Source organism: Dreissena polymorpha, chromosome 16 (genome assembly GCF_020536995.1).
Source record: "Dreissena polymorpha isolate Duluth1 chromosome 16, UMN_Dpol_1.0, whole genome shotgun sequence".
Lineage (NCBI taxonomy): Eukaryota > Metazoa > Mollusca > Bivalvia > Myida > Dreissenidae > Dreissena > Dreissena polymorpha.
Genome location: NC_068370.1, coordinates 32462729 through 32474947, shown reverse-complemented (window position 1 = coordinate 32474947; position 12219 = coordinate 32462729). Strand labels below are relative to the sequence as shown.

Below are 12219 nucleotides of genomic sequence, written 5' to 3'. Positions count from 1 at the left end.
TGGCTTGAGAGACATTTGATTTACCCCTGTCTGTCTGTCTGTCTGTCTGTCTGTCTGTCTGTCTGTCTGTCTGTCTGTCTGTCTGTCTGTCTGTCTGTCTGTCTGTCTGTCTGTCTGTCTGTCTGTCTGTCTGTCTGTCTGTCTGTCTGTCTGTCTGTCTGTCTGTCTGTCTGTCTGTCTGTCTGTCTGTCTGTCTAAACTCAAGTTCTTGTGTTACATGCACTTTTATCATGCAAAATGCTGATTAGATAGCATGAAATTGCATCATTTGAAGGTACCATTTAAAAAAAAAATCAACGACGGAAGGGGACACCCCTCCCGCACCCTCCCCAGTTGAGCACCCCTCGGAAAAAATTCTGGATACGCCTCTGAGATATTTGACAGCCATTACGTAATTAGCTGCGGAGATCATATATGAAGCAAATATCAATAAAAGAGCTGTATTGTTTTGATTTTTTTTATACATGTGTCGTTTAATCTAATTAAAAAACACGAATTCATTGTTTTTATGAGATGGTTCAAATCGCATCCATAAATCGAAATGTCCATATGAGCGTAATTTTATTTCTTTAAGGATTGCAGTTTGCTCTTTCCGCAAATCAAAGATGTAGACATACGTGGTTATATAAGTCATGGAAAGATGCATTCAGACAGCGACCAAACTATCTGTTATTTGAAGCAGAAAACCATGTTGGAGTGTGCATGTGTCTATTGATCAGGGCTCGTTATAACCAGTATAAACATAGGCGAGTGTCTTCGCTTTGTTCCAGAGGACCGCTTATTCAAAGCACGTGACTTATAATCTCGCTGTTCCAAACCGGTCCAGCAATAAGAATCTTATTGTGCACGGAAAACCCGAATCACGCACAGTGAAAAAGCTTTATCTATTACCGCGATGCGTGACTTCGCGTTATTTAATTGTAAGGAGTCCAGAACTTCTTGTTTTACATTTTGTATGAAAAGACAAAGCATGTTATTCCCTTGTATGACGTCGTAATTCATTTGTTTTTCATGTGATAACCCATTTGCCACAAATAGTTCCATAAAGCCAAGATGGCATGATATAAAATAACATCGATATATTTCTTTTCAGGAAAGCATACCCACGGCCGGGAAATGATTGGCGCAAAAACCAGGTCAAAAAGTAAGTCATTGGATAAAATGGACGTCGAATCAAAAGAGAATGGCGTCATATCCAATGGTTTTCATGGTTACAAAGAAGGCTATAAAACGCTCGAAAAGTCAGAGATGAATAGACGATTGACAAATTTGTTCAACAAGCTCATCCTCCCATTGGCGCTAGTTGGTCTTACCCCTCAGATAGTAATGCTGTATTGGTATACGAACGTCAAGTTTGCCGGAAGTTACTCAACTTTGATCGCACACTTCCGTAGCGACTCCGTTCTTGGAACAATTGTCGCAATGTGGAATGAACTTAGCATTTTTAACACGTTTACTGTGGGAGTAATCTTTGGCTATTTCGCTTGGGCACTGTTTTGGATGGTCGTTCTACCGGGAAAAGAAGTTCACGGACCTGTGACACCAAAGGGAAACGTTCCGCAGTACAAAGATAACGGCTTCCTGAATTACTGCGTCACAATGGCTGGGTTCGCTATCCTAACCATTGTGCTGAAGTACAACGGCTTGACCCCCACGGTCGTGTATGACCGCTTCGGTGAGTTGCTGGGGTTAATGAACGTGTTTGCTCTTTGCTTTGTCTTCCTCCTGTACATCAAAGGGATAACCCGCCCGTCCACATCGGACAGTGGTAAGACAGGAGGTGGCTTCGTCTTCGACTACTACTGGGGCACGGAGTTGTATCCTCGTATTTGCGGAATAGACGTCAAAGTGTTCACTAACTGTCGATTTGGAATGACCGTCTGGCCACTGTTGGTCTGTATATACGCACTGAAGAGTTACGAGATTCACGGTTTCGTAGACAGCATGTTCGTCACTACGATTCTTCAGCTGACATATATTACCAAGTTCTTCACATGGGAAGCCGGATACATGCACACTATTGACATCATCCTTGACAGAGCCGGCTACTATATATGCTGGGGCTGTCTGTGCTGGCTGCCGTCCCTGTATCCAATCGTCAGTCACTACCTCGTCACGCACCCACTCCGTCTCGGCACTCCACTTGCCACTAGCATATTGGTCTTTGGGTTGTTTTCTGTTCTGATCAATTACCTCGCCGATCTACAGCGCCAGGATGTACGCAAGGCAAACGGAGATTGCCTAGTCTGGGGTCGGAAACCAGATCTTATACGTGCAAAGTACAGGATCGAGTGTGGCGAAGTAAGGGAGAGCATCCTGCTGGCTTCCGGTTGGTGGGGACTGTCCCGCCATTTTCACTACATTCCGGAAATCCTTCTGTCGTTTTTCTGGACGGTGACAACCGGATTTGAGAATGTTCTTCCTTACACGTACGTTATTGTTCTCGTTATTCTGCTCACTCACCGCAGTTTCAGGGACGAACAGAAGTGTAGCATGAAGTACGGAGTTTACTGGCAAGAATACTGTACTAAAGTCAGACACCGAATCATACCGTTTTTGTTTTAACAGCTTCGATACTCGTGTTTGGTTTCTTTTCAGTTATATATTAAAACAGAAACAATTTAAATACTTAAACAGCAGAATAATGAATACTGCCCACTTGGTTTAAGTTTAGCTCACTAACAGCATGTTATTGTGATATTTTAAGCAAAGTTTTCACTCTTGAATCTAGTTCTCTGTTCATACTTGACAAGTAAACGATGCTAATAAAGTTGTCTTTGCTCGGTTATTTCACGAGATGATGACGACATAACAAAAAGTTGGATATTCGTGCATTTGTTAAGCACAATTTAAGTACGAAACATATGTATTTTATATAGGTACAAAATATGTTCACGTATCCGTTTAATTGTGGAAAAGATATATTTAGCCACGTCAACATTTTTTTTATCAAGACTAGGACTTGTTCTGTTTAGTATCTACGCTGTTTTCGTTGCCATATTTTACAGTTATATTGTTCTCTGAATATTTTGCACATTTATACATTTTAACATAAATAATCTGCATGGCAATTTTTAATTATATTTTTTTTTTAAATCTTACATTATATGCATAGATAATCCATATCCTTTTCGAAACTCACAGCTGCAATTTGTCACATTTGTGTTGTATATGTTAGACTAATTCATATTAAGACGCTTCCCATTATAAGTCGGAATTCAATTAGAAGAATCTTTCCAAAGAATCAAAAACCCTAAAATTATACTGATGACAAATTCGGGGACATGGTATAGTATACGTAAATAGTAAAAATGAAATACTACAGTACAGGTAAAAGATGGTTTGCGAATTGATGCCGATTTCGATTGCGATAACCCGATATATATGTAAAATATTTATTTAGTGTTGCAGGTGTCTCCGAAAAAACACACGGGATTTTCTGAGATTCATTTTTATATTTTACATCACTGTATTTACACATATTGGTTGTTTATTGCATTTATTGTTTAATTATTGACTCTTTAATTAATATGTAGGTATTGAATACAGGTAAGTATAGGTTTCTTTAGCTGAGCAACGAGTTCATGGCGTTTGGCCACAAACCATGCCCAAGTTGAACTGTTTTCATACTCATTAATTGTTGTCCCGAAAGCACATGTTTGTATCTTTTATTTGTGTCGTGTACATTTTAAATAAATCAATGAGAAAATTAGGAAACTATTGTGTAAACTATTGTGTAATTAAGAATATTATTCGGGAAACTGCTAAAATTTGAATTATTGTACATGGACCATTATCAAAATATATTGGGCAAAATTATATTGGACCCTTGTGGGTTGGCCCTCACAGAAACGGTCGGGATTAGAATCTCTGACGTTTACTCATTGCTCTATCACTTGTTTTAGGATTTTCGCTAATGTAGTTTGATTTTAGATGCTAATTGCATCACGAAATTTAGCATCTGAAAACGAAAGCTTTTCACCATTATGGTAATAAAGAACGTGTTCACCATTCGTATTAAAATATCAATATGACGTATTTGGGATTTTTCAAATTTTACTGAGTCGGATGCCACAAGTTAAAGGAAACTTCTTTAGCCTATCATCTCAATGACAATGGCACTTCTGTTGCCGATTACCCGACACTTTTTAAGAGATATGGCACATACTTTTTAGTGAACCAGAAATAAAAAAATCGCTGTTGATTACTGTTTAAGTAAGCAGGTAAAATTCGGGCTAGGTTCACGAAGGTTTGAAATGTGCCCTGTCACAGAATTAAATGAATTTACTTTTATCTTATAGGGCAATATATTGAATATAAGAAAACAACAGTTTTATAATTAATATCGCTTTATTATGGTTGCTATGGCAACATGATAAATACGTGTGAATATTTGTTATGGTATATAAAAACAATTGCAAACGTATATATATATATATATATATATATATATATATATATATATATATATATATATATATATATATATATATATATATATATATATATATATTATACTTCATCTTGAAAATTAAAAAATTGTACATGAGTATTGAAAACACACAGCATGCTGTAAAAAAGCAACAAATAGTGGTTGGTTGTCATGGTAACGAGTAAGAACACAATTAGTGTCAAATCGAGCTTATTTTTTTATTAATAACATCCTCGCGCGAAATGTGAGAAAAGCCAAGATTAAAAGGCACACAGTCGGTCAGGAGTACTTATATGTGTGTGTGTATGGCTCTTCTGACGCTTGATTTTGAAATGTCAAGCAAAGTTGAAAGTACTCTCTTTGAGAGACCTGACTTAAGCTTGAACAAGAAAATTCCAATAGTAGTTGCAACAGTTCTAGCAGGCGTGTTTCTTATGGATGAATCACTGACTTTCAAGAGTTCTACAAAGTTAGACACCGAAATTCCGGTAAGATTGGACATGTCTTCATCACTGAACGTTGCAAAATCATCAAATGACAGCCTTTAATTTTTTGAACATATGCAATAATCTCGAACTGAAGTAAGAAGGTTCAGAAGGGATGGTCTTTTTAAAATCACATTATCAATTGTAGACAGTTCAGAAATCTCAATTTCTGCAAAAGAAGTACCGTCATGTTTGAAATGACCGGGACAGCACGTACTTTCCGCTGTTATGATAATATTATGGGAAATGAATGTTTCCGTTCTTGTAGAAGTGGGAACAACAATTAATTTAGGTCCAGGCTTCTTAAAACATAAAAAATATGCATGGCTTTTTGATGTTGTTTTTATATTTAATTGAATCGAAGGAGGACTGTTATGGAGAATATTGTGCGACGGTGGTGAGCTGAAAAAGGCACATGGAGGTTGCAGTGAAATAGTATAGTACGCTGGCTGTCTACACTTGTCACAAATAAATTGATTTGTCGTTGTTTTTAGCAGGATATTCCTTTTTTCAAGTATTTGGCGATATGTTTATTTATAGGACGGCGCTGATGTATTTTAAGCCGTGTTTCGCATAAAACACACGTTAAAAACCGTTTACTGATTAGTAACCTTCTGTTATTTAGTTTGAATATTTTTACAAATTACGTTCATATTTTTGCATTAATTGTAAAACAAATTGGCAAGAAATACGACGCGAGCTCGATCTCGGATCATCCGCGATGTAGACTAGCGCTGCATCCATTATCCCACTTCTGCGACTATTACTTTACACTGAAAATTCACATCTATATGAGTCGCGTTCGGAGAAAACGGGACTTAATGTATGTGCGTAAAGTGTCATCCCAGATTAGCCTGTGCAGTCCGCACAGGCTAATCTGGGACGACACTTTCCGCTGTAATGGTATTATTCGTTTAAAGGAAGTCTCTTCTACACGAAAATACGGATAAGGCGGAAAGTGTCGTCCCTGATTAGCCTGTGCGGATTGCACAGGCGAATCTGGGACGACACTTTACGCACATGCATTAAACCCAGTTTTCTCAGAACGCGACTCATATAATGAGTAATATGACGTTCGCTGATAGCGTCATTTGCAATTTCAATTCGTTTTAGTCATTTATACCATAATTATTCTCAACTCACAGAGTTTTTAATAGTATTAACATTTTTTAAATTCTATACAAATTCAATTCTATACAAATCAATCTATACAATTATATACAAATTCTATACAAATATATATATATTATGATATAAAACAAAGGTTTTCACAAAAATATTTTTTGAGTCGTCTGCAGTCGCATTGCACTGGACAGGAACTGTCAACCATTTATTGACTTCTCTATTTAAACAGAGATAGAAAACCCTTTTTCGATCATAAATATATTTGAAATGGTAACTTTACAATAATATGAGTAAACTAAAGGTTACGTGACTCCTAGTGAACCTTGTAAATTAACGGTGTTTGCACTACATGTTGTCATGGAGCGACGTAAACAACCGTAAAAGAGTTGATTCCCTTAGTTCACACAATTCGTCAATTTGCACAAAATTTATTTATTTACACTTAAGTCTTAAATTAAAAGAAACATTACATTGTGCATGGAAAACGTGTTCAATATGTAACTAAAGTATACATTAACAACTAAACACATACAGTTTTTATTGTGTTTTTATGTGCATAACAACACAGAAATTGGGTTACAGCGCAATATTTAAATTCACAAAAGTTCAAAATTAGATATGAAGACATATTTCCCACAAGAAATTTTGTTGTCTTTACATCTCCATTCGAAATATGCATCGAAACTAAAAATATAAAAGTGGGGGAACTTGCCTTCATCTTTTATTAAGTCATAAAGTGTCGAAACATTGTCAAAATTTCGTAAATTATGCTGAACTATAAATGTGTGTAGGCTATTTTATAGTTATTTAACGTGATTTGTAAGGCAAAAGAGCTTTTGAATAAGGCAGTTAAGATGATAAGCTCCAGAAATATACCAAATTTATGATGATTTGTGAAACTTATTTTTATTACAATTTCACACGGCATGATTTTGTTTTTCATGGCATATTCAAAGAAGACAAGACATCTTGGCGATTAAAATATGACCATTATAGCGTGAAGTTTCGATCTATTTTTCTTATATTGATTGTAACGCTGAAGCGTATATACTTTCTTCTCGACTTTCCTCGCGATATCCGCTTTTGTTGTACTACACTGGTATTCTCGTCGGTCTACAGCATATCGTTTATGATCTTAACCCATTCATGCCTAGTGGACTCTCCCATCCTTCTAAATTGGATCAATTTATTTACAAAATTAGGAATGTCTAGTATATTTATTTTTATATTAAAAATATGTCTTACAGAAATTCCTTTAAGTAAAAAGCGCAGACCCAGATGAGACGCCGCATCATGCGGCGTCTCATCTGGGTCTACGCTGTTTGCCAAGGCCTTTTTTCAAGAAGCTAGGCATAAATGGGTTAATAGTTTAATAATTTACACTAAATAATTATAAAGGCAATGTGTTCTGTACTTGTTTAATTTTATGTCACAAGTAAATTTAAACGTCAACACTCAATATCAAGGTAAATATATATGCTTATTTCTATTTAATGCTCCTCCATTTTCACCATGTTAACAATTCAACATGTATTGGTTGTTTCGTTTTTGCTAACAACTGCTTATTGTTTTAACAATTTATTTAACATGTACCTTATATAAATATATTTTGAAAAGGCATTAAATTCAATAAGTGAACTGCACGATGACGTATAAATAAAGTTATATTCAATAATTTTTTATATAAATACATAATGTCTTTGTCATATGGTGTACATGCAATCCAGTCATACCATATCCAACTAGTATCATAAAGTATTGTTCGGATGAGATTTTTCGTGTTTCATTTAAGTATGGTAACGTAAGGATCAATGCCATAACATATATATGAACAGTGCTCACGCTGCTGCCAGACATTATCGCCAATGGCGATTATTTTATCCAACTGGCTATTATTTCTTAAAATTGTCTAGAAAAAATGGCGATTATTTTATCCGCCTACATAAAAAACAAATTGCCACTAAATGTTGTCCTGCGATTGCGAAACGCCTGCAAATCGGGCCATCAAGCAGGAAAAATCGATAACGAGATTACCTGTGTACACACTCGACCCTGTGTATTGTCATACACGCGTCAATAACTTCTGCGACATTGTGGCCTAGAGCATTTTTCTCAATCAGTGTCCGACAGCAGTGATATATTTCGGAAAAAACGTCTTTAATCTCCCTGTGCTTTACCAATTATCGGTAACTGTTAGATCTTTGTTAATTTTTCGCCAATTATTATTTTATCGTCATTATTGAAAATCGCCCCTAATATTGTTGGCTGGTTTTGTTTTGCACGCCGTTTTTTCTGCAATTAGATTACGTTGAACATGGCTTGATGAAATAATTATTTAATCGCCATCAACTAATTATCCCCGTAATTACCGCTGTTTGTCGTCTGCTTTAACATAATGATTCCAATTTTTAACCAGGTAACCTGGTTTTCCCAATTCAAAGGGACCCGGCATATGCCATGGTCAGCTAATTTTAACGAAACACGTGTTTGGAATTACACTAATGTGGTGTATTTTAACTCACGCGCTGTGACGTTAATTGATGTAAACATGATCGGCATTGCGAAAGTGTTATTTTTGGAATAAATCATTTACAATTGATATTGGCCTCTGCCTACAATATTGCGGCCGATGGCAAACGCCGTATTAAGAGATAAAGTAGTCGAACGATATGCACATTTTAGATTATGCATATTAATATTTTATATTATGCATATTTCATGTGCAAAACGCGTACAATTTTTCGGATTACCGTTTTTTCGGATACTGTATTTTTTTCGTCCATTATGATTTATTTTCGAAGTTCATAACAGCAAAAATAGAATGACGAATACACATGCGGTGATACGGAAGGTGTGGTTTATAATATTTCGAGTATTCACCAAAAATTGCAATTGGAAAAACTATAAAAAATAGTATAATTAGTGCTCTGGGTGGGTTGGGGCCTCTGCCCTTAATTCTTATGTGTATGTAACTGTAGCTGAGATCTGGTTTGTTAAGTCACACCCACAACATTGATTTTATTCTTTATTGTAAAGCCATGATAATATTTTATAAGAAAATGACACACTGATATTATGCTTGTTTTTGAGTATATATATATATTATAACTTAAATCAATAGATATACATTTAATAAAACATAGATAAAATGAGATTCATGGTTTTTTCTTTCTTTTTGCCTTCAGTACCGTTTTGCGGAAAAGTCCGCATATGTTTTGGCTATTATTTTTTTAAGGAAAAAAAATATGGCTATTATTTTCTGAAGGCCAGAGTGAGCACTGTATGAACAATCAATGGTAATGTTTTGATTTTAATCAAAACATGCGAGGCGGTCTCGTTTAATAACAAGAAGCAATGATTTCCCTAAGCGATCATACAACTGACACCAGTATAATAATGCCGAATGTTTCTCATTAGGCAGATTACTGATTGTTGTTGACTTGTGTTAATGTTTCTCAAGATAAGTAAACCAGAGTACTGTTGTTGACAATTCAATATCAATGCCAATATATACATAAATACACGAGGCTACCATAATACGCAGCTACCATAATTTGTTTGATTGTTTATTGATTGGATTACTGTTTAATAACCTCTAGAATAATAATATGTGAAATGAAATATGTATGTATGTATACATAAAAACCATTATTAATCAAAATAAAATAATTGGTAAATTCAAGGTTGAATGTCGTGTATGTTTGGTAGAAAATTGATAATAGTATCATCATGTTTTTATTAGTTCGAACCAAAAAGGATACTAGTAAATACTAATTAATCTCTCATATTGTAAAGATGTGTCTGCCCAGTTGATGACATGCATTTCCCATGGTCAATTAGGACACAAAAAATAATGTCTTACTATTTTTTAGTTGGTCGCGTAAGCGGCAAGCTAAATTTACAGAGCATATTTTGCATATCAGTTTTGTTTGTATCAGAGTTTATTTACAGGTCCTACTGGCCTCTTCACGAGGTCTTTGCAGCCTGACCTGGTTTTGCATATCAGTATGTGCTTAGAAGCCTTAAGTACGGTAAGAACCACAACTCACTCTGAAAGAGAGATTACCGCTGCCTGTCTGCAGCAGACGATAAATGATTCTGCTCTAGCAGTGAGTGTATATACTCTCTAGCAGTGAGTTTATATACCAGCTTGTAAGTCGACATTGTGTACATATTGGCTGTTTTCAGGGAAAACGGGGCTAAATGCACGTCAAATAAGATTAGCCTGTGCAATGCGCACAAGCTAATCAAGGACGACAACAGCGAACAACTGCAGTGCCTTCAGCGCTTTGATTTATTTTATGGAGATAGGATTAAATGGAACTAAATATTTTATCACATACGTTTATATAATGCCCTGGTAGGGTGGTATATAGAAGTCGCACTGTCCGTCCATCCGTCCGACGGTCGGTCGATCGGTCGGTCGGATGATGAATATGATCGCCTCAAAACAGAAATGGTAATCAATATTTGTAGTCCCTAAAATTTCAGATAGATTATAAATTGGAGATGACGATGAAAAATCTTCTTCAAAGAAAATTGAACATGTCTTTAAAATACCGAAATCTTCTTCTGTCGACAACAAATGATGAGTTCTGTAGTTCTAAACTAGAACTTTCGCCGTAGCAATAGTGTTTGTTAATTCCAAAAACATTTCATGCGAATTAATTTAATTATTAAGATAATTAACAAGTATTTAATAAATAATGTTATTTAATAAACTTCGAGTAATGATTTAGTACCCACATACTGACATTAACGCTTTGTATTGTTCATGAACCAAATTAAGTAATATCTTTCCCTATCTTAAATACGACTATTCAATAGATTTGTATGGCAAGCGAAATGCACATTAATTCCTTAAACCACGGTTTAACAGTTAACTATATAGTTAAGAGACTTTGAACCCGGGTTCAAAGTGCCGTTTGCACATTAAATCCTTAAACCCGAGTTCAAGAGTTTGAACTGCAGTTCAAAGTCTATTAACTCTATAGTTAAGAGAGGACCAATGAAATCGCGGCATTTACCTTCTATATATAGCTAATTGTGGTTTAAGCTCCGCTGATTGGTTGTCTCTGAATTATGTAGATAAGAGATTTGTATCTATTTTTAGACACACTTTGAACTGCGGTTCAAACTCTTGAACTCGGGTTTAAGGATTTAATGTGCAAACGGCACTTTGAACTCGGGTTCAAAGTCTCTTAACTCTATAGTTAACTGTTAAATAATTAATGTGCATTCCGCGCGTTTTAACCCCAGTTTAAGACTTTGAACCGCAGTTTAAGACTTTGAAAAATAGGTTAAGACTTTTAGGTGTTTGGTTGTCTCTGCACATTAATTATTAACCAATATCGTCATGTGATATTGTTTTGTTCCTGGCGCATTTCTATCAAGATGGCGGCGGATGAAGTTAGTGAATTATTACGTACGTTTGAAACAGCATTCCAAGATATAGAAAGAAAACTTCAAAGTGGTTTTTCAGACAACGCAGACTTCGTCAAAAGTGTGAGGTTATTGCAGCAAATAAGGTTATATTTATATAATTTCTTTGTGATCCTTTTATGGTATAAATCTGATAGAAATACCCCTAACCGAAATACAGTCGATTCGGATTAGTGTACAGTTTGTCAATCAGCTCTGGAAAATCAGCAGTTCCGATTAATTTGTATTTAATTTTCCATAATTCCCCAATAAAAAAAAAGATAAGTGTCTAAGGTCTACATTAGGTAAAGGAATAAAGTTACAAAGTTTTAGTAAGAAAGCTTTTGTATTATGCTTACAGGGGGGGGGGGGGGGGGGGGGGATAAATGCAGCAAAAAGTTAACCAGAACTGATTGAATGAGTTATGTTTTGAAATGCGCATATGGAAATAGAAGGCTTTATTATTTTCAAATACAAAAATTGCTGATTGAAAACAAATGCCATGATAATGTTTTGAAATACTAATTCTGTAAGTTGAAAGATTTTAAATAATTTTCCGAAAAGGTGAACTTTAATTGGCTATTTTTGACAAAAAAATGCATATGCCGTCTGGCATAACCTGTTATCATACAAAATAAATTTTACCCTTTATTTTTACATCATCTCACATTGACACTAAATCCCGAAATAAATTATTGTGGACTGGACTTGTGAATTAACGTTTTTTGCCAGGTTATTCTAAACTGGTTGACTGAC

At 35.4% G+C, this 12219-nt stretch overlaps 2 protein-coding genes across 8 annotated transcripts in view; both read left to right on the top strand.

The window, feature by feature from the left end:
* Positions 1-12219, top strand: part of LOC127862105 (uncharacterized) — a 123939-nt gene that overhangs the window by 39551 nt on the left and 72169 nt on the right. For 2 of the 6 annotated variants that reach the window (XM_052401077.1, XM_052401078.1), the window contains exon 3: positions 3331-3559. The exons of 2 other annotated variants lie outside the window; for them this stretch is intronic. The gene's annotated coding sequence lies outside the window, so the exon portion shown is untranslated. The remainder of the gene's footprint in view (positions 1-3330; positions 3560-12219) is intronic. 2 more of the 6 variants (XM_052401079.1, XM_052401081.1) reach the window with 2 other exon arrangements.
* The window catches only part of LOC127862107 (uncharacterized), a 34633-nt gene that overhangs the window by 9113 nt on the left and 13301 nt on the right, over positions 1-12219 (top strand). Inside the window, exon 2 of one of the 2 annotated variants that reach the window (XM_052401083.1) lies at positions 1094-3007. The exons of the other annotated variant lie outside the window; for it this stretch is intronic. Coding sequence (XP_052257043.1) covers positions 1117-2565 — 1449 coding nt within the window. The 5' untranslated portion in view covers positions 1094-1116 and the 3' untranslated portion in view covers positions 2566-3007. Of the gene's footprint in view, positions 1-1093; positions 3008-12219 lie in introns of those variants that run through there. 2 annotated transcript variants of the gene reach the window in all.